At 41.9% G+C, this 22,420-nt stretch overlaps 1 protein-coding gene across 1 annotated transcript in view; it reads left to right on the forward strand.

The window, feature by feature from the left end:
- AK8 (adenylate kinase 8) overlaps positions 1 to 22,420 on the forward strand; it is a 67,140-nt gene that overhangs the window by 37,749 nt on the left and 6,971 nt on the right. Inside the window, 2 exon segments of the mRNA XM_029960503.1 lie at positions 2,762 to 2,903; positions 18,719 to 18,789. Of these exon segments, the coding sequence (XP_029816363.1) occupies positions 2,762 to 2,903; positions 18,719 to 18,789 (213 nt within the window).

Here is a 22,420-nt window from a genome sequence, read left to right on the forward strand (position 1 = left end):
AGAAGATATGTAAGCATCTATATTATTCAGTGATGTATATATGTACATGAGTGAACAAACAACCTGAAGGGTATCGCTGATGTCTTCCAGTCACTCACAGCTGAAGTGAGAGGGGTGTCAGGGTTACCACATCACCCCAGTGCTACTCAAAACACCCCAAACCTGCAGTGTCATTAGGTGAAATATTAATTAATTGTCACTGCATCTTGATTTTTTTTTTCCTCTTGTGATTGCTTCAGTTTTGTTCAAAAATAGCGACTGACCAAAGGGGAGGATTTTGCTCGTCAGGGCTCACAGGAGGCCTTGGGGAAGTGATCAAATCCAGGAGATGCCACCAGGCTCTCATCACAATTGCTTTTTAATTTTCTTGTAGGCTGCAGTTTCTCCTTCCCATAAGAAGGATGGAAGCAATCTGGCCCCTGGAAGTGGGGAATCTCCTGGAATCTGCTGGAAGCTCAGCAGCACAACATACCCACTAATGTCTCTGTGCCATTCCTGGGGCTTTCAGCCTCTGCCCTGATTCCCTGTTCATCTCACAGGGATGTCAGCTCTGGCAGAATCCTACTGCAGTTTTACTCATGAGTTTGTAGGTTTTATTCCAATTCCTTGTAAAACTGTTTTGAGCATTCTGCATTTTTTCCAAAAAAAACCCAACAACCAATCCTGTAATTTGGCATCTCCATAAATCCATGTCAATGATTCCAGTAAGAATTGTCATAAAATAACATGCATCGAGACAAGAAAGTTCAGTGCTGCAGCCAGAAATTCAGGAGCACGGGAAAATGCCACTGGTCTTTGTGTGGAATACATTTTTGGGAAAAAGAAGGCAGGTTTATTTGTTTTTCTTTATTCCTGGGATGTCTTGGGTTTGTACCAGTTCTTGTAAGCTGGAGAGTGGGCAGAAGAACTGCCCTGCAAAGAGCACTGAAATCCTCCTGTTATCTCTCCCATCCCTGCCTGCAGCTCAGCTCTTGGATAGAGAAGTATCATCTGTCTGAGAACATCCCTGCCTGCTGCTGTGCTATTGTAGAGTTAATTTTATGAATCCCATTTTTAATGGCATACCTGGGTTTGCATTGTCATTTTGCTCTTTGTCAAGTGTCTGGGTTTATTCCATTCCTTTTTTTTTTTTCCCTTCATTTCAGCAGATGGAGAATATTGCTCTCTTTAACTTGTTCTTTTATAATGTGAAGTGGATATCCTCAATTAATACACTAATCTGTTTTCTAATTAATTCCCCGCGGTTTTCCTCCCTTTTTGCTGGTACATTGAATCCTGAGTGCAGTTCTGTAAACTCAGTAATTTGATTATTTAAAGGAGAAGTAATGAATTTCATGGTAGAGGTGCAATGTTAAATTTCAGGAAGCAGATGGATTCTATTACTGCAGTTTAAAACCTGCTCGTACCCGGGGTAGAAATGTGCACTGCTAATAATTCACTCTGCTAAAATACAGGCAGATTCCTGTCAGCTTGTCCTGAAGCAAAGTGCAGTGTTAGAAATCTGACACATACACTCTCCTACAAGCACTTGTTGTTGTATTTTTGTATGCAGATGTGATGGCAGGGTGAGCATCAAAACATCCACATGCCATGATGGGGATTTATGTAGCAATTTTTCTGGCTTGTTTTCAGCAGAGGCACCCGTGTGTCAGACAGAGTGAGCAGATGAAGGGAAGGGGGCTCTCCTTGCTGCCTGGGAATTGTTTTGGCTGCTGCTTTGGGAAGCAGCTCGAGGTGATTTTGCTGTCCCTTCTTTGGGGTTATTTGACACTGAGCCCAACACATTGCAACGGTCACTGGAAAATTTACGGTCCCTCAGGTTGAACTCAATAATTTAATTCTGAGAAAAACCAAGCACCTTCCCCCTCACGACCCCCAATTTACCTGTTTAAATATCTTGACTGAAATATTTTATTTTATGAAGACTCCAGTGAAAATATGCAGGGTACTTTCTTACTACTGTGTCCCATTAAATAGAATTTTTAAAGCTGCATGGTAATTGTAACCCCAGTCAGCATCTTGCATCTTTTTGATTTTCTTGTGGGCTGCAGTGTTTCTCCTTCCCACGTGAAGGATGGAAGCAATCTGGCCCTGGAACTGGGGAATCTCCTAGGATCTGCTGGAAGCTCAACAGCACAACATACCCACATCTCTTTCTTTCTCTCTTGCCCTAAAAGAAAATAATAATTGAGGAAAAAGAACTTTTATCTCTAAAATTAGGGAGTCATCAATGGAGTAGTAAAAGTAGCTGAAATACATTTTGAAAATTTATTTTCAGTCATAAAGTCTTCAAGCCTTTGGGCAAATTGGAGCAATAGCACAGGTCGCCTGTTGTGGCAGAACCATTGACACCTGCTGGGTTCAACACAGAGTGCTCAGAAATGTCTTTCCTGTTTTAGGATTTCTTTTACACAACTCAGATCATTATTTTTGCATTTTGATAAGATGGTGTCACACACGTCACTGTGACATCAGTCCAGTGTGGCTGACAGAAAAAGCACATTGCAAAATGATGGAGGCATCAGGTTTTACCAAATACTTTACTTTAGTCCTGCAGTTCCTAATGAGTTTGGGGGTTCCATGTTGGCACAGTAAATATGCAAAACCCAACAAGTGACTCCCCTCTCCAAAATCTATCAGTCACAAACGGGAATAACTCTGTGTGGTTTCTGGAGCAGTCTGTCCAGAGGAAGTTGTGTGCATCCTCCTTAACTGCACGCTCAGCACACAAAATAAATGTCACCTTTTGAATCCTTTGCAGTCCCAGACAACCTTGTCCTGGAGCTCCTGACACAGCGCCTGAGCTCCCTGGAGTGCCTGACCGATGGCTGGGTGCTCTCCGGCTTCCCCAGGGACATCGAGCAGGCAGAGAAGCTGCAGAAATCACAGATTAACCCAAACAGGTAAGGGGGAAATTGAGCAATCACAGCATTACATGTATGAAAAAATTGTTTGTGGAAAGATAACGGATCTTTATTGACGTTGTATGTGCTGTTGCATATTATTTATTTGTGGCTTCCTTAGCTAGCAAAGGGGTCTTGCTTCCTGGAGAGTAGGAGATAGAGCCCTGGACTTACAAATGCTCCAGATGGCCAAACTGTGGGAGAGAGAAGAGGTTTGTTGTTCTGGTTATTTGTTTGAGCTGCCTCTAAAGACAAACCCACAAGAAACGGATTAAAATTGGGATTATATCAGAAGTTGTATTTTATTTGCAGCAGGAGGAGGGATCTACATCTTCTTTCTTCAGCACTGGAATAATACCATGGAAATATATTGGTATTGCAAGGAGTTCATTATGAGACTTTTGGGGCTTGTGAAATAATTAAAAACAACATGAGAATTATATTTTATTTGAGCCGTAATGAATTGTTCAGAAATGTAATATGAGAGGCATCAGCATCAAAAAAGAACTGTTATGAGTGCCAAGGAGATAAAATAGTGTTACTTTTCACAGCTGGTCCAAAGGTGGTGAGGATTTGAAGTGCTGGTGGATTCCTCAAAGCTGAGAGGCTTCTCCACTCCCTTCCCAGGGCTTCCTGGTTCAGTCCATACCATTGGCTGGCACAGTGGCCATTCCAAAGGCATACATGGAAATTTGTAGTCTTTGTGCTTCCAGGAAGCTGTTCTTGTCTAAAAAGTAGGAAAGGTGTATTACCCACATAACTGTTTAGGTTGGCAAAGTTTCTCTTCCTGTGTCTCCTGTGTGGCTGCCCTGAATTCCCTCCCCACTCCCTGTACAGGGGAGAGGAAAAGATGGAAAAGGGTGAGATTGAGGTGGAGAGAGAAAAGAGGGGAGTGCAAAGGGAGGGAGCTGACAGTCATCCCTCAAGGTCTGAAAAGGAAAGTGTGTGAAAACAGCAGTAGCTTTATTTGTTCAAAGACGATTTGCATCTTAAACAGGAATCCATTTTATGAAAAAAAATGGAGAAATAATCTTGAAACTTACACTAGACTCAGTTAAATAACACATTTCCCAAGGATTATTCTTCGTCTGCATTTAGAAGGAAGGTCCTGAATCCCTAAACATGTGTCTGAGTCCCAGAGATCAGTGTGAATCCTCAAGTGTACCCCACGTGCCCCTTTGCAGGATTGAGACCTCATCAAGTGAGGAAGAACAACTCATTATAAAATTGGATGTGTGGAAATTCAGCACTGATCCATTTGTTCAGCTCCCTTTTGCTTTAAAGAGCTCTGCACATTCAGATCTGAGTGAAGAATTTGGCCCCTGCTGGTTCACACAGGGGTTGAAGTAAGGGACAAAAATAGACATTGTGCTCCCTGATTGATTTGGGAGCTGATATTTTCCATGAAGCTGAAGTAGTAGGGATATAAGGGAGAGAGGGTGATTATAAACAAAAGGACATATTGCAGCATAGGACAGCAGGGCAGTAATTCAGTTGCAGTTGTGATGCTAGTTATAAAACACTATCTGCAGAGGTGGTGTTTCTGACATCAGGAGAAAAACCTGATAGAATTATAGCCTTGAAATCAATCTGGGAATAGGATGTAGAAATCTATAAATCAGATACAGAGCAATCTACAAAGTCTCATTTTTAGGAGGGCTCCGTTGATGAAATTAGATTAAAATAAATTTACATATATATCAAGTTTATTATTAAAATCTAGTCACATCAGTAAACAAAATTATTTGTGAAAGAGAATGTTACTCTGGTTTTTGAACTCAGAGTAGACCTCTTTGGCTGATCAGAACACAGAGTTATTGTCTGCTTGTCAAGTCACAAATCTATTCCTTAGAGCTAATAAATGGTTAGTGTTCAAATACTATGTTTTATCTGACTCCCACCTCATAAAGCTACTATACATAATACTAAATTATACAGCATTGAGCAGGATCAGTCTCCTGACTCCTCCATCTTATGGAAAGAAAAACAAACCTAGTAATTGATGGTAGAAAAGAAGGAAAATAAACTTATTTGAAAACAAACAAAATGGGCTATAAAGTTTGTTAAAATGTAATAATAAAAAAACTCATACAGCATCAGCTACTGCATCCAAAGAACTGCCCTGGAACAAAAAGGAAAATAATTCAATTTCCACTGGAGAGGTGAGGTACAGGGTTTTCTTTAAATTAGAATTTGCAGTGGAGTGAGGGTTTGCTGAGTGCAGGGGAACCTGTATCAGCAAAACCTGGCTCCCAAAGAGCTGCTGTCCCTGTGCTCACAGAAGACACGAGCTGTTCTCTGTGTTCCTCCCTGTGAAGCAGTTCCTGCCTAAGTGGACAGGATCCCAATCCTGTTGAACTGTGGCAGCCTTTAGGGCAAATGAGGGGCTGAATCCATTCGTGGCCTCTCAGCTCTGGAGTAAAAGACACCATGAACCACTTAGTGCCTACAGAAAGTGGGAATCCACACACAGGTTGGCATCCGAAGCTCTGAACTAATGCAGAGGACTGACTTCAGTTCCTCACCCAAACCACTGTAAAAAAGGTATTTTAGCTTTCTTTTTTTAATTGCTAGTGCTTGAGCAGCAACAAGAAATGTGTCATATAGCCATGGGCAGTTCTAATATACCGAAAATTCTATTTAATATTCACCAAAATATTTCTTATCCCTCCTGCTCTCTCCCAAACTTACAGTTAAAATAAGATTCAGCAGCAACAGTGTCATCTGTTGTGGATCTCTGGTCATTACCTTCAGCTGGTCCATGCCCAGCTGTCTGCTGGGTCCAGGCCAGCCTAAGGCAGTCGGCAGTTTAAGGATTCCCTGAGCCAGAGGGTCATCTGGACAACTGTCTAATCACCCATTTGCCTTGATTTTATAGTCTCTTTCTCAACGCTGCACTTCTGGCCACCAAATCAAATCACATTTCTCTGGGTGTCACATGAAAACGCTTCACTGGTTTTTCCAGGTTCGTTTCTGCCGTGGAAAAAACAGTTACAGGCATTCCCTGGTCATGTCTCCCAACACTCCTGATTTTGTAAGCCTCTTGTTGCCTTTCAGTCACCCCTTTCCCAAAGAACTTTGGTCTGGTTATCCTTTCCTTTCCTAGTAGTAATTTTGCTCTTCTGATCATTCTGTCTCCCTGTTCTCCTCCTTCCAGCTGTTTCTTTGCTGGGATGGGGCAGCCAGAACTGCATTCCACTTTGAGGTCAGCACTGTGTACTGGAGGTTTATGTAGTAGCATAAACATTTCTATTTCTGTCTTAACTCCGTGACTCAGAATTGCTGATTTTCTCTCAGATGTGATAGATTTTTGGGAGAACCTCTTTTGTGTGTGGACTGTGGTAACTAAACTGTGTCTCTTTCATTGAAAATACACTGAAAATTCCCAAAGTGTCAAAAATCCCAAATTAGTGAGTACAGTCTCAGCAAGGAGCCTGAAGATCTTCTAACTCAAGATTTCTGTAGTTAAACTGGAGCCAGCTTTGCCATGGAGTTCTCAATCCCTCCCATCTGTGCCAACAGGCTCTGCTCCTACATGTCCTGGGATTGCCAGTTGCTCTGTTCCAATACTTCCTTTGTTTTTGTCCATCTGATCTGAATCCAGGCTGGATTGTTTTACATTTCAGTATTGATTAATTATATTACAGTAGCATCTACAAATAATACAAGTGGACAGACAAAGCTGAGCAGGGGAGGGATGAACTAGAGGATTGACCTCACAGTACATATATAAAGTATTTCAAATACCCATTTTTTTCCATATTAAAGTTGTTTCTTCCCCAGTAGAGAAAATAAACAGCAAAGCTTCTCCAGTGTGAGTTTTCCAGCTGTGTTATATTTAGTTTTCAAAATGATGTGGCTGTATCCCCAATTATGTCATCTTTTTACATAACATATTTAAAGCTTCTTTTTCATCACGCTGCTAAGAATCTGTATTCAAACAGTTTAGGCTAATGAAGCTCCTAATTTCTCAGGAAGAATCTCTGAATATGTTGAAAAGGGAAAAATCAGAACGGGAAAAAAAAAAAGATTTTTTTTCTTTTTAACTAGTTGCTCTTTACATGGGGCTTTCATATTTCTGCAGCTGATCCCAATGTGGATTAGGGATAATAAACAGCCTATTAATGGAGGCCTGAACTAGGAAATGGAGTTTGAATCAGCAGCAAAATTCAATGGCTGGCGAAGGTTAATAACTCCATTACTATCAGCTCTATTTTTGAGCCGTTTGAAGAGCTGGGTGTTAGCCTTATCTTACTCCTCATTAATTGAGCTAATAGAACCCCAGTGACCCCACCATGCTGCCATTATCTGAGAGTTTACCAGACATGGACTGGAATACTTATCACTGAATATGTATTCCTCAGATTCATTTTTATATCGGAAATATTTTTGTTAAAGATTAGCTCTCCTCAGGTTTCTTTTTGCCTTTTCGTTTCTTTACTGCCTTTTGCAACAGCTACATATTTGGAAATTACATGTAAATGACTTAATTAAATTCCTATCAAGGAACAAGCTAAATCCCAAAATAGTTGCATCAAGGAAACATAATAGTGATTGAATTATTCTGACATGGAAAAATCTTACAGAGCATTTTTAAAACTTTGGCCTAATTTAAATGATGGATATTAGATGTGGTTTTAATTGATGGCATACAGAAATCTGATGAGTAGCAAAGAAGAAATGTTATAATTATATCTTATTTTCTCCTTATTTTCAGGGTGAAAAAATGATGTGGTAATCAAGGTACTAAATCAGTGCAATAAAATTGGTCTTCACCAGGGAGAGAGAGAAACAATAGGAAAAGTCCAAGTGACTTACGTAGGATTTGGCTTAATTAATGAAGTAGTAAAAATAATAGGCAGAACAAGTCTCTGTTTCAATAATTCCCATATTTTTCTCAGCCCACTCTTACCAGACCATTCTGTGGTTGCTGGTTTGGTGACTGTTGTCTTCACTAATCCTGATGGGTTTCCTTTTATTATCCCTCTGCACATCGGTGCTGCCACCCCAGCTGGGCTCTTCCTCCTCTGTGACGTGTTCAAATCAAACAGGCTTTGGGTGAAAGTGGGATCTGAAGGAGCAGGATCTCTCTGAGGTCAGTGGGGTGCTTGTGAAACAGAAGCTTAGTTTGGGAAGTGGGTTTTAGGTGATGAATTTTTGTCTTCCCCATCCCAGCAGAGGTACTCACCCTCTTACCTTTGGTGACTGCACCCTCAGCTGTGCTCTGAGGGACCACAACTCTGGCCCCAAGCAAAATCCCAGTATTTACTGGGCAAAATCAGGAAATCTTCCTTTCACCTGGACTGGCAAATGACTCGTCTGCTTCACCCAGTGAGTGGCATCAATTTAATCCACAGTTCCTTTTCTGAGCTACAGGAGTAATTAAGTTATTGTGTTATCTCTTGATGCAAGTGCTGGAAGACTTGATCATTGGCAAGATTTTAATGAAGTCATGTACCTTTGTTTCCTGATCTGCCTCTGTTGCAAGAGGCATTGCTGAGCTTGGTGTAAGGGGGAAAATCTCTCAGGGGATCCCTCACCTTCCCTGTACCAGCTGGGCACAGAAAGGTGTGAAGGGCTCTGGTGTGAGGCTCTTTTCAACACACCCACGTGTAGTGCAAAAAGTCCCCCACACAGAGTTTTGCCCACAGAAAATCAGTGGAAGCAGCTCCTTACACAGCTTTCCGAGGTTTAGCCATCGGTGGGGAATCCTCATTCTCTGTTCTCCTCCTCCTCCTCACTAGACTGTGCTCTCTCTTCCCCCATAACATTACACTAATCTGAATAGAAGCTATTGCTCTTAAATAATCCAATAGATAGAAAATTGGATGATTACAATAAAAAGATTATGTCACTTCTGCTGCACATTCTGCCTGACCTATATTGGTACCGTAAGAGCCTTTCTCTCCTGGGGAAGGGCATTAATATGCATCTTGAGCCAGCAATAGAAAAACATCAAATGCAGTTTTAAAATCCTTCTAGGGGCTTTCTGGAGGATGCTGCATTTGCTGTCACAAGCTGATTCTGCTCCAACAAGAATAGGAGGTATATTTGGCTTCAGTTGTGGGAGGCAGGGATTATTTTTAGAAGTTACCTCATCTCATACAAGCTCCTTTTGATGGCTGGAGTTTGTTTGGTGAAATCCTGGATGCAGCAATTAAGGAGATCTCTGATCTCAGCAAGCTTCCGAAGCCTCCAGGAAGAGAAAGAAGAAAAGCTTCTACTTCTAAGTAAATATTTTTGGTTTTATTGTTATTTTTAAGGACCCAAAACCACATGCACAACCCTTTCATTCTTTCTGCTCTTAAAGAAGGGTTTGTTGTTTTGGTTTGGTTTTTTCTTTCAGTAGCTATCTCTAACAAATAACAAAAGTTAGGAAACCTGAAGGCTTCCTGTCCTCATTGCCCTTACGTTGGAACTGTTTTTCTTGGAAGTTACCACCAGTATCAAGGCTGCCTTTCTGAACTCAGTACTGAACTGAATAGAGAAAACTCTCTAAAAGCAGTAGAGTCTGGGCTACTTTTCATGTTTTTGGCAATGGTAGCAAGTTTTAGACAAGGTTAACCAAACCAGCCATATCTCTGCTTTTTCCACATGGGAACACAGTAGAACTGGGAAAGTACTGGGCTTGATGTTAATGCTTTCAGTGCTTCCTCCCAAAGTGCTGGGAAGTCTCCATGCTCTCCAGGCACAGCTCCCAGCTCCTCCTTTGGCTGCCAAAATTAAATGCCTGTGTAGTAGCAGCAATTTGATCAAGGTGACTTTGATTAGGTGACATTGGGTTGTATTTGAATCTTGAAGAGTCCAAAAACTTTGATGTCAAATTTAGCATTACAGGAAGCTTTCTGTTGGAACGCTTGCCTGTGCAGTTTGGAAGGAGCTACCTAAGCCAGGCAACACTGCAGAAAGAGGCAAGATCCCAGAAGTTTGGTCAGCTGCTCAAAAGTCCTGTGCCCTTCCTGCTCCCAGTCACTTCTGGGCAAAGAACTGGCTTGTGTCCCTACAGACCAAAACTGTGGGATATTATTTGAGATTGTCTCTAGTTCCCAGAAGAAACTGAGGATTTTTACTGAACCTTGTAGCCAAGTTCTCATGTTTGCTTTTAAACCTTTCCTGCATTACTCAGGAAGCTGAGGTGAGGAGAACCTTGGAAACTCTCATGTTTCCATCTTGTCAGGGGAAAACATGTTGTTCTGAGAGGAGACCTGAGAACTGCCTGAAAGAAGAACCAGACTTTTAAAATCCTAGTTCACAATGACAACTTCATTGTACTAATCTCTACAAATCAACAAGGGTTGTTCAGGACATTCACCTAAGACATGACTTTTGTTTAAGGAATGAAAAGAAACAATCATGGAAATGAAAGTGTTATTTAAATCATAGCCAAGTCATCTAACCATGGTTTTCCCCTCTGCCCTCTCTTTGCTTAAGTTTTTATTCACACATTTTGGGCACCAAAGAGCACCCCCAGAGCTCAGTGAACTCTCTAGTCCTGGGTTCCCTGGGGTCCCCCAGTTTGCTGTCTGTTTATCTTGCTCTCCATGACTGGCTCCAGCAATGCTCCAGGTGCTGGGGGGTGTTGTACCTCTGGCCCTGAGGGATCATCCTGCAGCTCTTCTCCAAGGCTGTTTGCTACAGAGTCGCTTTAACAGTTTTGCTAAGATGGGTCTGTAAGAAAAAGCTGTGGCTGCACAGTCATGCACCATCAGTGCAGTTCGTGGAATGTAACACTGATTGGTCTCTCAGGGTAAAATATGATGTGCTTTTTCAATTCTGATTATTTCTTCATGGTCTAAAGCAGTCATTTGCAGCATTTCACCTTAATTAACTCAGCAGTTCACACACAAATAAGAACCATATACATGCAAGTCTAATTTTGTAGCATTTAGGAGCTTTTTGTAAGGAAGATACTGGTTTCAAGATCTGACTGGAACCAGAAAAACTTCTGAAAAATAGATGAGGGAGAAAAACTTTAAATATAAAGGCGCTGCAGCATTTCAATTTAATTTACCAATGCATTTACTTTGCATTGGGTAAGAGAACACATTTAGATAAAACTGATGAGAGTTTTGCATGTGTGAAAACTGGATGAAGAAATTTAGTGTGTGAGAAAGCACGAGGGGAAGGGAGGACTGGCCAGTGTTGTCCAGCATCTCACATTGTGTCAACCTCTCACCATTTACTTCAGTGGTGTGGTAGCAAAATTTGGCTGAATATTCTTCTGACTAAATGTAGCAAGGCCACCTTTATGTCTGTACAGGTTAAAACTCAGTTTATGAACTCCACAATTACTAGAATTCAGGATTTCTGGAGTAAAAAAACTCGGGCTGGATTGTGCCAGCTGTGCTTTGATTTAGTGGTCTCTTTGGATCTGAGGCTAATCCCAGAGTAAGGCTTTACTCAGAGCTGGTGTGGCTGGCAAAATTGGCCCACCCTGAAAATCAGCAGCAGAACAGGCACTACACTGCTTTTGCTTGGATTCTCCAGGCTGAAGATCTGGGAAGACAAGTGCATCAGTCTGCAGCAAATACAATACAGCTTGGGTGATTAAAACTGACAAGTAATATTGCATATTGAATGGAGACTAGTTTGTCATTACCATGAGGATTAGAAAGTGTAATCTTCATTAAAACATCGGTGGATTTACTGCTGTTTGCCTTGGAACAAGATATTTGCTCGGAATTTTCTAGTGAGTAAATTTAGTAAGTGCAGGGCAATTTAAGAGAGCAGAACTGAATACTGTCATAGCTTATCCTGCAGGAAAGATGTAGGAATGATCCCTTATGCCTGACAGATGCACTGGGTCTAATTCTATTGCCTTGGATCACCTGCAGTCACATAAATGTATTAATCACTATCACCTAAATTGGCTTCCTTTGGCTCCAGTGTAAATGGTGACCCAGGGTTTTTGTGCCATGCAAGGATCATATTTTCTGCCCCCAAATTCATTCTGTTTACCAAATTCCCTGTTATGGAATGCTGTCCTTTTAAGGCTTTACATACATTTTGTGAAAGGCTTTTATCTGTCCCACAGAGGCTTTTAAATTCATCCTTTTCTAACACATTTTGTATTTCTGAGCTCGGTAAGACACTGCCATGCTTTGCACATGGAAAAATAATTCTTTAAAAAGTTGTGTCGAATATTGTTCTGATATAAATGCTGATTGATACACCCTGGGTGAACAAGCCACTGGACAGTCTGTTCTTTTCATAGAACTGACCAAAGTTTACTTTCTCCTTTTAAAAGTGCAGTTTCCTCACAGAACTCTGCCTCCAGTTTCTAATCTCCATGGATGAGGCTGCACAGGATTAACTGGTATAGGAACAAACCCCAAGGTTTCATTCCACCAGCCAGAATATAATCTCAGCTTGGAAACTTGCTGCCACATTTTTTTCTGTTATAAGTGTTACTGCTAGTCAATTGTACTGAATCCAGGTTTTATTAGCTTTCCGTTGCTGAAATGCATTTTGCTTTGTGATGATGAAAGAATTCAGTGTATTCCAGTTCTGTAATTAGAATCACCCCATCCTAAAGGTCGTCAAAATCCTTAAAAAGGTTGGAAAAGACCCATCAAGTCCAACCATCAGCCTGGCACCACCACCATGTTCACCACTAAACCTTGTCCTCAAGTGCCAGATCCACACGTTTTTTGAACACTTGCAGGGGCAGTGGTTCCACTGCTTCCCTTGGCAGCCTGTTCCAATGCCTGACCACCCTTTCCATGAAGAACATTTTCCTAGCATCCAACCTAAACCTCCTCTGTTGCAACTTGAGGCTGTTTCCTCTGGTTCTTACAGCAAGTAACTGTTACTCAGAGAAAAAACATGCCATGAAACACCCCAGTGATGGCAGGAGAGAGGGTTGGACATAATGACTGGGGACATCAAGGATCAGATTCAGTTCTTAAGGTCTCCTGGCTGCATATTTGCATTTCAGACCTGGGAAGTTTGATCAGTACAGCTTCCAAAGTGTCCTGTCTGCCAGAGCTTAAGAGTATCTTCTGCAGGATTTCTTAAGCATCATGTTGTTTCACTGCTGAGAGCAGGAGAGCTCCGGGTCAAGCTGAATGTTTGGGTTTAGTTCCTAGCTCATAGAGAATTTCTCCAGTTGTTCCTAACTTTCTCCTCATGATGTCTTCCTCCTCCCCACCCCTACCTGACCCTGCTAGAGCTCTCAACTGTTGTTTTACCTTGTTGATGTTTTGTCTATATTTGCTTTAACCAGATGCCCCTCTTTGCATGCAGCACTGGGACTCATCCCCTCTCTCCTATCAACAATAATTAGCCTTGTAAGACTAATGGAAGAAATCGTGTCTAATTACCCTGTTGAAGGCCCAATTATGTTATTAACATTTGTGGGCTATAAGCTAATGATGAGGAGAGCCTCTCATTTGCATAGCATTAAGTTAATTGAGCTGGAAGCTATGGGGTGGAGAGCAGTGCTGATAGCAGGATCCTGTTACAGAATGGATAATGATGACCCGAGCAGGACGATTCACCTGACAGGTTTATTAATTAACAGCTATCTGATTACCTCAAAGAAATGGCAAGTGGCAGTGCTTCTGAAAGAGGCTGCAGTATTTTTTTTAATGAAAGATGTGATATCACTGTGGATATTCTGGGGTGATTTATGGTAATGGCACCGTGAGCTCGTTCCTGGAAGCCGACACAAAACCCTGCCCTGGGTTCCTCCCTGCCCTTAAAAAACCTGCTGCAGAGGTTTAGTATTTCTGAATATGCCTAATTCTTACAAAGTCTGTGCCAGTGAGTTGGGGTGGTTGCATGAACCATAAATCTTTAATTGTTATGTAAGCTGGAAGTTTTGCCCTCGGAAGAAGCAGAGGATTTGATTGTGTAAAAGGTGCTTTTCATTATGGCAGGATTTTGTGTTGTGTTAGGGAGAGAATAACTACAAACATTCAGCTTTCCACGTTTTCCTGATATGTGCAAACTGCAAGTGGAGGTGAGTGCCCTTACCTTCAGTTTATTTCTGGGTACAAAGTTATGCAAAGTGGTTAAGCCTTTTAAGGAACAGGAATCTTTGTTTAAAACAGTTCTAAGAAGAAAAATCCATCTTTTTCTTTTTTGTTAGATGTCACATTCTGTCTGATTAATTCCAAACACATTGTAATTCATAACAGATTTAGACAGAGTCTTGTTTGAACTAGAGTATCTTTTAGAGGAAAAAATCCCTCTTTAAAAGTTGCCTGTGCAATCAATCTAAGCCTGAATAACTTACTACACAGTTACTCATCATTAGAACCCCACACTCAGTTCTGAATGTATCTGAATGTCAAATATAGTTTCCATTCAGCAGATCTTTTATATTTTTTTCCTCTACACTGAAGAGCCCAGTATTCATCTCATGAACTCCAGACCTTACCTAGTGACTAAGATCCCCAGTTCATTCTTGAACAACCTTTGCCCAGGAAAAAAAGAAATCATCACAGATTTTAACCTTTCAGATAATGACTTTTTGTCTGTTTTGGTGGCCTGGTGATTAATGTTTCAATAGTAACAGGCTTGTTACTATAGATAAAATATATTCATCATTACTTCCAGAGAATATCCTGAGCTGGAAGAGACCCACAGGGATCATCCAGTCCCACTCCTGGCCCTGCACAGAACCCCAACAATCTCACCCTGTCCCTGAGAGTGTTGCTCTGGCAGCCTTGGGGCTGTGCCCACTGCCCTGGGGAGCCTGTTCAGTGCCCAACCACCCTCTGAGGGAAGAACCTTTTCCTGAGATCCAACCTGACCCTGCCCTGACACAGCTCCAGCCATTCCTGAGGATTCCAGGAGCATCCTCCATCTCCTTCCAGCCTGTGATGGTTCAGAGCTTAGTGCCCACAGCTGTGTAGAAATCACTGAAAAACGTTGTTCAGGAAAACCAGCACAATGAATAAAAACCTTTAATGGAATTTAAACCTTCCATGCTCCTCATCCTCATTAGCTTTCTGTAATCACCAGCCCACATAATCACTGTGGATAGAAATTTCTTTACCATATAAATTGGATTTTCTCCAAGGTGTTCTGCAGTTCACCACAGTGCCTGGCTGTGTAAAATAGACAAACAGAGCATCGAGATCTGATAGAACAGGAATTATGTATTTAATTCAGTGTTCTGTATAGAGTGCTCATAAAAGCTTGATCAAGATAGAGGGGCCAATAAACATTTGGGAACATAAATATTTCTGTAGGAAATGACTTTGTGAAACATTTAGTTATAGAGTAATAAGAACAACAGAGAAAATCAGGATAACAGAAATCTCAAGGTACCGATCTGATGGGTTGTATATGTTGCAATGATAATAATGTTAAGGGAGAGTTTTTATGGAACCAGTAGCACCAAATACATTGAGTCCTGCCCTTTTTACTAATGAATTCATTTTCTTGTGCTTGCCCCACTTGCTGCCTCTGCTGCTCCAAAATTCAGCTTTAAAGCTGAAAAGCAGTGGGTGGCACCTCGGGGGGCTGAGCTGCTCCTCTGCTTGGACACAGGGGTGTGAGTCCTCTGAATTTGTGTGAGCTGTTCTGAGCAAAACCTTGGAATCTTGGGCCATGATCAGATGTTCCAAATCTGCAGAAGGCCAGGCAGTGCTTGTGGCCAGGGTGAACGGCGAGAAAAAATGCACCTGTGTGAGGATTTCAAGGGAAATCCTTGAAACTCTCTCTCTTTGTCTTTCATTTCTCTGGAACATCCATTACTTGTGTATTTAGGCATCAGTCCAGCCAGACAACACACAAGGAAATATATTTTAGGAAAGCACGCATCAAAAAGTGTTTTAAGTGGCCAAACTGTAGTACAAACCATTCTGGCAACACAGCTGGTGCTCTGTCAGTCTGGAGGGTAGAAAATATGAAGAGAACCCGTAAGAAAAATAAAAGCAACCTAGGAATAGCTAATCAGGTTAGAAGGGATGTTTTGGCTGCAAGGATTTTGAGGGCTGTAGAGAAAAACAGAATAAGATTAGAAAATCTTTGTCCATCCTGTGTGACAGATGTGGGAGAAGATGGAATCGTTTGTTACTTCTCTTTTTTCCCTCTGCAAACAGCAGCAGCAATGAGCTGGCAGGCACAGTGAAATGCAGTTAGCAAAAGTAATGGGAGTTGAAAGTTTGACCTTTTGTGATGGAAATTTGATATGAAAAAAGGGTCTTTTGATAATTTCTCTATCCAATCAGATATGGGAGATGTCTTGATCCTGTTTCCTCATTTGCATGCTGACTGATCTCATTTGAAAACCCAATCATTCAGAAATATTGGGACGTCAACAGAAATGTTACAAACAAGGAGTTGTTTTATCTGAAAGGTCTGCAGGATGTCATCTCTTGTTTTTCACTCCAGTGGCCTGATCTCTTCTTCATGATTCCATGTTTTTATTGGCAGGATAAGTTGAACATATTGAAATGCAAATAGCCCTTTCCACATCGAACCAAAATCTAGGAGCTTTTCCTGTGTGATTGATTATATCCAGGGCACTTCAAAAGAAACAAAGAAAATACTTTCAGCAGTGCCTCTGATTCCTTGACATTGCCAAGTTCTGACGTTTCCTGTTAGCAATCACTGGCACAGAGTGATTCCTGAGCCTGGACTCACCTCTGCTCTTCCCCTGTGTAAGACCCACTTTGCTACCTCTCCCTGTTCCTGGGATGTGCCTGAGCTCACTTTGGCTGCACAAACACACTTTTTTTGTTATTAACAAACACTCTTTGTCGCTGTCCCGGGTGCTGAATGTCATCAATGCATTTCATGGATTTTGCAAAATTGCAGAGGTGTTTAATCCAACAGTGATAGAATTCAAAGCCTCCCAAGATCACACGTTGGCTTTCAACCGTGTGTGGAACTGTCCAGATGATTATCTGCCTCATCAGATTTCAGAGCTGAGGCACTGCCCACTTAGGAGAGTTTAGGATCAACTTTATCTCCCAGACAATTTAACCTTTCTATTTTCTAGAACAGGCAATCCAATTTCCATTTTACTCAACCTCCCAGTGGGTTAATGACAAGTTTTCCCACTGTGTGACTGGAGTCATTATCCCTAATTTCGGAGCCTACCTATTAAATTAATTTCTTAAGCCAAAATTTTGCATTACTTAACCCAGAAGCTTGGCACAAATTATCAAAATTATCTCAATAAAGAAAATTATTTTAAATTAATTTTTTTTGCATACTACTTTTTTAAAAGCAGGGTCAAGCTATATGAGAAATCATTTTTCTTTAGTAGCCCAAGATTTTTTTTCCCACCTGTTTCTCCACCTGGACAGTCTCACCCCCAGCCTGCTAATCTGAGTACTGTCCTGGGAAATGGGATGTTCAGCTCCTTCTTTCTGGGGCTACTTAGGCTTGCCCTGCTTTTTAGAAAAAAGTAAGTATTCACTGACTGTAGGTCTCTTGCCTCCCTGGTGAACACCTGCCTTGGCCTGCAAAGACATTCTGCTTTTCTGGTGGAGGGCACTCCACAGGGATTGCTTTCCAAAGCCAAATCCTGGAGGCATAGGGAGAAAAGGGATGAAACAGATTATGAGCTTTACATAATAGTGTATCTTGCAAGTCATTGAGTTGCTGTTTGTTCAACACTTTGCAATGTAAAGCTCTAAATTAGACAGGGGGCCAGGATTTACCGTGGTGTCCCTCAGGTGGGTGACAATACACCATGTTAGGGACCCTTGGAGGTCTGCAGTCATTGCTGAGCCACAGAAAGAGAATATTCACCCAGCTTGTTGTTTATTCAACAGATTTCAGGGTCTAACCACATGTGTGGGATGTTTATCTGATGGCACCTAATTTCTTCAGCAATACCTGTACTTCTGTGTATGGGTTTAGGATTTCACTGCTGGAGGAACGTGCCTGTTTTGGCTGAGGACAGGAGTAACTTGACTGATAGGCCTCTTCAAATCCAGAGAATCCTTTTCATCAAACCCTGTGGTCTGTCAGTAGTGAGGGAGTGTTTTGTGAAACTGCAGGAATGGCAAATTCCCCCATTCCTGTGTAATAAACTGAAGTTGTTGGGATGAGTAGCTGGCACGACTCAGCAGCTCTCTGAATTAGACACTGAGCATTCTCCCAGATGGGAAATCAGCCTCCTTCATCTCTCATGTATTTTAGAATATCAAACCATGTAAGTTTAAACACCATGTATTATTCTTGATAACCACAGCAATCTAGCTCTTCCTTGCTGGATTTTTTTAAATATACTCCCCTCTCCACCTTCTCCTTTCACTTCTCAGTATTAAAAACAAAAAGCAGCTCATCGTACCAATATTTTCTCCGTGGTGAAGTCAGCATAGAATAGCAGTGTCCAAAAAGTTGTAAAACAAAAGACTATCATATGTTGCACCTTTTAATCATGTAATTGCTGAGTGACATTTAACTCTGAGGCTTTAAGTTACTCCTTTGTCAGCCAGCCTTCTCCTTCTGCCCCTCTCGTCCCTCCCTCCTCCCAGAGCAACCTGCTTTTGCAGAGTAGTGCTTTAACTACACTGAAGTTTGGCTGGGCTTCTACATATTACAGCAGCAACACGAAAGCAAACAATTGAAGTATTTGAGAACAATGAAATATGTATGGCTATCTGTGACAGCCCTATAAAGCAGAGCAATTAGCCACGTAATCCGAGAAAGCCAAAGCCACCGGCAGCCCACGGTTCCCTATTAGTTAAATGCTTTTTGTACGTCCTCATCCCATCAAATCAACTAACACTTCCTTTAATTGGTTCATGAATTATACAGCTTGGCTGCATTATAATTTAATCACCAGTAAACATTCCTGGGGCCTGCTGTAAAGTGTATAGCGCTCATTAATTCCTTAATTTCAGCAGATGGAAGGGGAGATCGGATGAACGGTGGCAGTACAGAGCGCCTTGGGCAATGGAAGAAGGAAAAAAAGGTGGGGGGCCGTTTAGATTTTTTTAAGGGCTGTCAGAAACTCAATCTGTGAGCTGTCAGCAGCCTGGACCCGCTTCCCCCCCCACACCTCCCCCTGCCTTCACCCCACCTACCGCTGCAAGTGACTGACGGATTCATATGGAGCCTTGTCAAGCCGTCTTTAAACATCAAGCCAGCGGGTAAACCAAGCCCAATGTAAATTAATTCTTGTCTTACGGGCCCCCCTTTCTCTGTCCCCATGAATATTTCATGGCGGGCAGCATAAATATTAATTCTAATAGCTCTGCACAGTGGTTATTATTTCTGTTTTATGACAAATATTCATAAAATATTCAGGACCCTTTTTTAGAACATTTACACACTTGATTGTGAAATTTTCCAGCTTCCTGGGGACACAGTAAACATATTGGGGTTCTCTTGATGGACTTTTTTCTCTCTTAATTAATACTACGCCACATTAATATTTAATCAGATTTAGTTTTCCTTTCCCCAGAAGTGAACCCTATTACATTTGAGGATTTATTTGACAGTATTTAAACAGGGAATTTTTATTCCCTATTATGAAATTGGTTTCCTTTGACACATATATAAAATGACACATTATAATCCATTCCTTTATTCCCTCCCCTTACCCCCAAATCATAACGGTTTTTGGTGTCAGTTCTTCTATTTATTTTTACATCCCAAATATCTTACTAACAGCAAAAGTTAGTGTTTAAATGGTGGGGGTGGGGGTTAAGTATCATTTACTATAAATTTGATTCAATTTATTTAATAAGGAAGAAAAGTATAGGTTTCCTTGTTAGGAGCAGGAGGTGCCAAAGGAAAGCTGCAGACAGGTAGCAAAGGCATCATTTCTGAGATGAGTTTGCTGGCTCTTAACCCTGGAGCTCTTGCTCCACTCAGATTTGCTTTGCAGCATCTAATTATTGCAGGGGAGGGTTGCAGGGATCTGAGGAAACACTTGGGGAAGGGGGTTCAGGTTCCTGACTTTGGGCCTCTGGGGCTGCAGAGGCTGTCGATTATCTGAGGTGGGGTTGGATTAACCCTGCCCAGGGTGGGAATGGTGCCGTCCACAACACTCCAGAGCAGTGCTGGCTGCCATCTTATTCTGTGATTCAAAAAGCACCGCTGGAATGAACTCCAGGGGGAATGCAAAGATGCTGGAATAACAGCTGAGAGTAAGGAGGAGGCAAAGAATAAAAATGAGGGGAGAAATGTAAAGCAGTTTTGAATGGAGGTACTAGTGCATCCCCGCCATTCCTTGCAGATGGGAAGAGTTAATATTGCCTTCTCAAAAAAAAAGCTTTAAAAATGCATTGAAGCCACTCCTACAAAAACATCTGCTCTGTCTCTGTGTGCCTTTCACTGTGCTCGTGTGACATTCACACAGCCCCGAGTCCTGCAGGCCACTGGAAGGGCTCTGGTGTGAATCCATGTGATGCCCATGGAGCTGCTTTGCTTTATCCCAGCTTGAATCCAGCCCATTGTTCTGTCAAACAGGCAGCCAGTGCCTGTTCCCACTGTGTGAGCTGGGGTGGGATGTTGCTGGTGGGGTGGGACGTGGGAGAGACCCCTCACCTCGGCTGTCTGGGCTGGTGGAGCTCAGCACATGGAACTGCTGGGTGGAAAACATCCAATGGAGTCATTACTCTGCACTGCTGGTGAAGGGAAGGAACATCTGCAGCTGCTGAGGATGTTGTTCATCTCTCTCCCCTGGCCAGGAGACATGTCCTGGGAATAGTGCCCCACTTAGCTGCCTTTTGTAGTTATTGGGCAGAAATGCATCCATTTGAAAAGATCCAGTGCCTGGAAACAGCTTGTCATCCCATGAATCATTATAGGAGCTCGATGAGCAAAACACTTGTGCTGATTAACCTGTGTTTTAGTGCTTATGCAATGTATTTTCCCTCATGGCTGAAACCTAGAGGGTGAAATTACTTCCCAAAATAGACTCCAGCATCTTTCATTAGAAGATATTCCAGTATTTGAAAGAAATCAGTGAATAAAACCTCCCAACAGCTCCTTCCATAAATAAGAGATAAGGATCATTTTATCCATTGCAGAGACAGGCAGAAGGAGTACTTAGGAGAAGGAGTAAACTGAGATTCATGTCCAGTCAGTAGTGCAGCCTCAGAAGAGCCTTTGTAGTCTGGTTACCCATGGGCAGAACAGCTGGTTTAGAGCTGCATTGAGAGAAACCTGAACAAGTCTGGGGAAAAGGTTGATGGGATCTGTGTAACCAGTTTTTAATTTTTAAGAGGGGATTTGGGAATGCAGAATGTCATTGTGGAAACAGGATCCTGTGACTGAGCCAAAGTGCTTGAGAAGAGGCTTAGCCAAGGTTTCAGGTTCAAGGTGTCTTTGTGCTACAGGACAGGCAACATTCTTTAGGGGAACTGATTGATCCAAGTCAATATCTCTGGCTGGAAAGTCGATAAAGACAAGATGGTCTGGGTTTTAGCTGGGATTAGGCGCTTGGATTCAAATCTAAACTTATCTGTATCTGTCAGCTTGGACCACTAACCTGATTTGCCATATTACTGTGATCGTTCAGTGGTGCTGCCCAAGGAAAAGACCTTTTTGCAATGCAAACTTTTAGTACCTTGACCAAACCTGCCATCCCTCTCCTGTCTGACTTGTGGTCCTTGTATGATCCACAAGTTTGTGCAGTTTTACACCTTTTTTAGAAACTTTTAACACCAAAAAACCATGGTCAGTTTTATTGATGGGTCTCACAGTTGAGCCAAATCCAGGACAGTTCCTAGAGATGGTTCTTGTCCCTCTGCCACTTCAGTCCATGATGCCCCCCCAGGTTTTCCATGCATTTGTGAGAACTGTGTTATTCCCTTCTCCCCCTGCTTTGACTGTTCTGTGAACCAAAGGGAGGAGCTTGTGTTTGTGCCAGGGATCACATAAGGGTTTTACCTGCAGTGGCCTTTTAGGGAGCTACTGAATCCTTACACTCCAACAGCCTCATCTCTTTCTCAGCTTTATATTTCAGTGACAAAAATTGTAGCCATTGCATTGCCAGGACTGAGTCCTCCAGGAGAGTTATTTTCCATGGGGAATTGTGCCATAGCATCAGGTGACACTGTTGACATCTCCATATGGAGTAAGATGTTTTGTGCCTTATGAAAGGCACAAGTTTCTAGCCTTGAAATTGATATTTTTTTCTCTTTGTCTGCCTGGAAAAGAAGGTAACTTTGTGTCCCTTCCTCTCTTTCTTCCACTCTCCTGTTCTCTTTTGCTCTGATTTAGCCAGGGTTCTGTCAAAGTTCTGGCACCAAAGTTTGCTGTAACTTTGAGATCACACAAAGCATCTGATCTTCACATACTTGTTGGTTTTTTTTTTTTAAAGCAGACTGATGTGGTACGTTGTAAACTGCCAGGAGCACTTGCTAATTTAGTAGTTAATGACAGTCACAGAGAGTGTTTTTCTTGCCCCTGGAGAGGTTTTAGACACAGCTGGGGTAGATTTGCCACTATCAATTATGCACAATTTTAAACAAGAATTGGCCAGCAGGGGCCTCTTTTTTTTTTTTTGCAGAGTGCAGAGCGTGAAGAATGGGAATATGGCAGCTGGTACCTGCCTGAGACAGGGAAGATGTATAGGAGTCAAGAAAATAAGG

Source organism: Manacus vitellinus, unplaced genomic scaffold, assembly GCF_001715985.3.
Source record: "Manacus vitellinus isolate BGI_N305 unplaced genomic scaffold, ASM171598v3 scaffold_27_pilon, whole genome shotgun sequence".
Classification (NCBI taxonomy): Eukaryota; Metazoa; Chordata; class Aves; order Passeriformes; family Pipridae; genus Manacus; species Manacus vitellinus.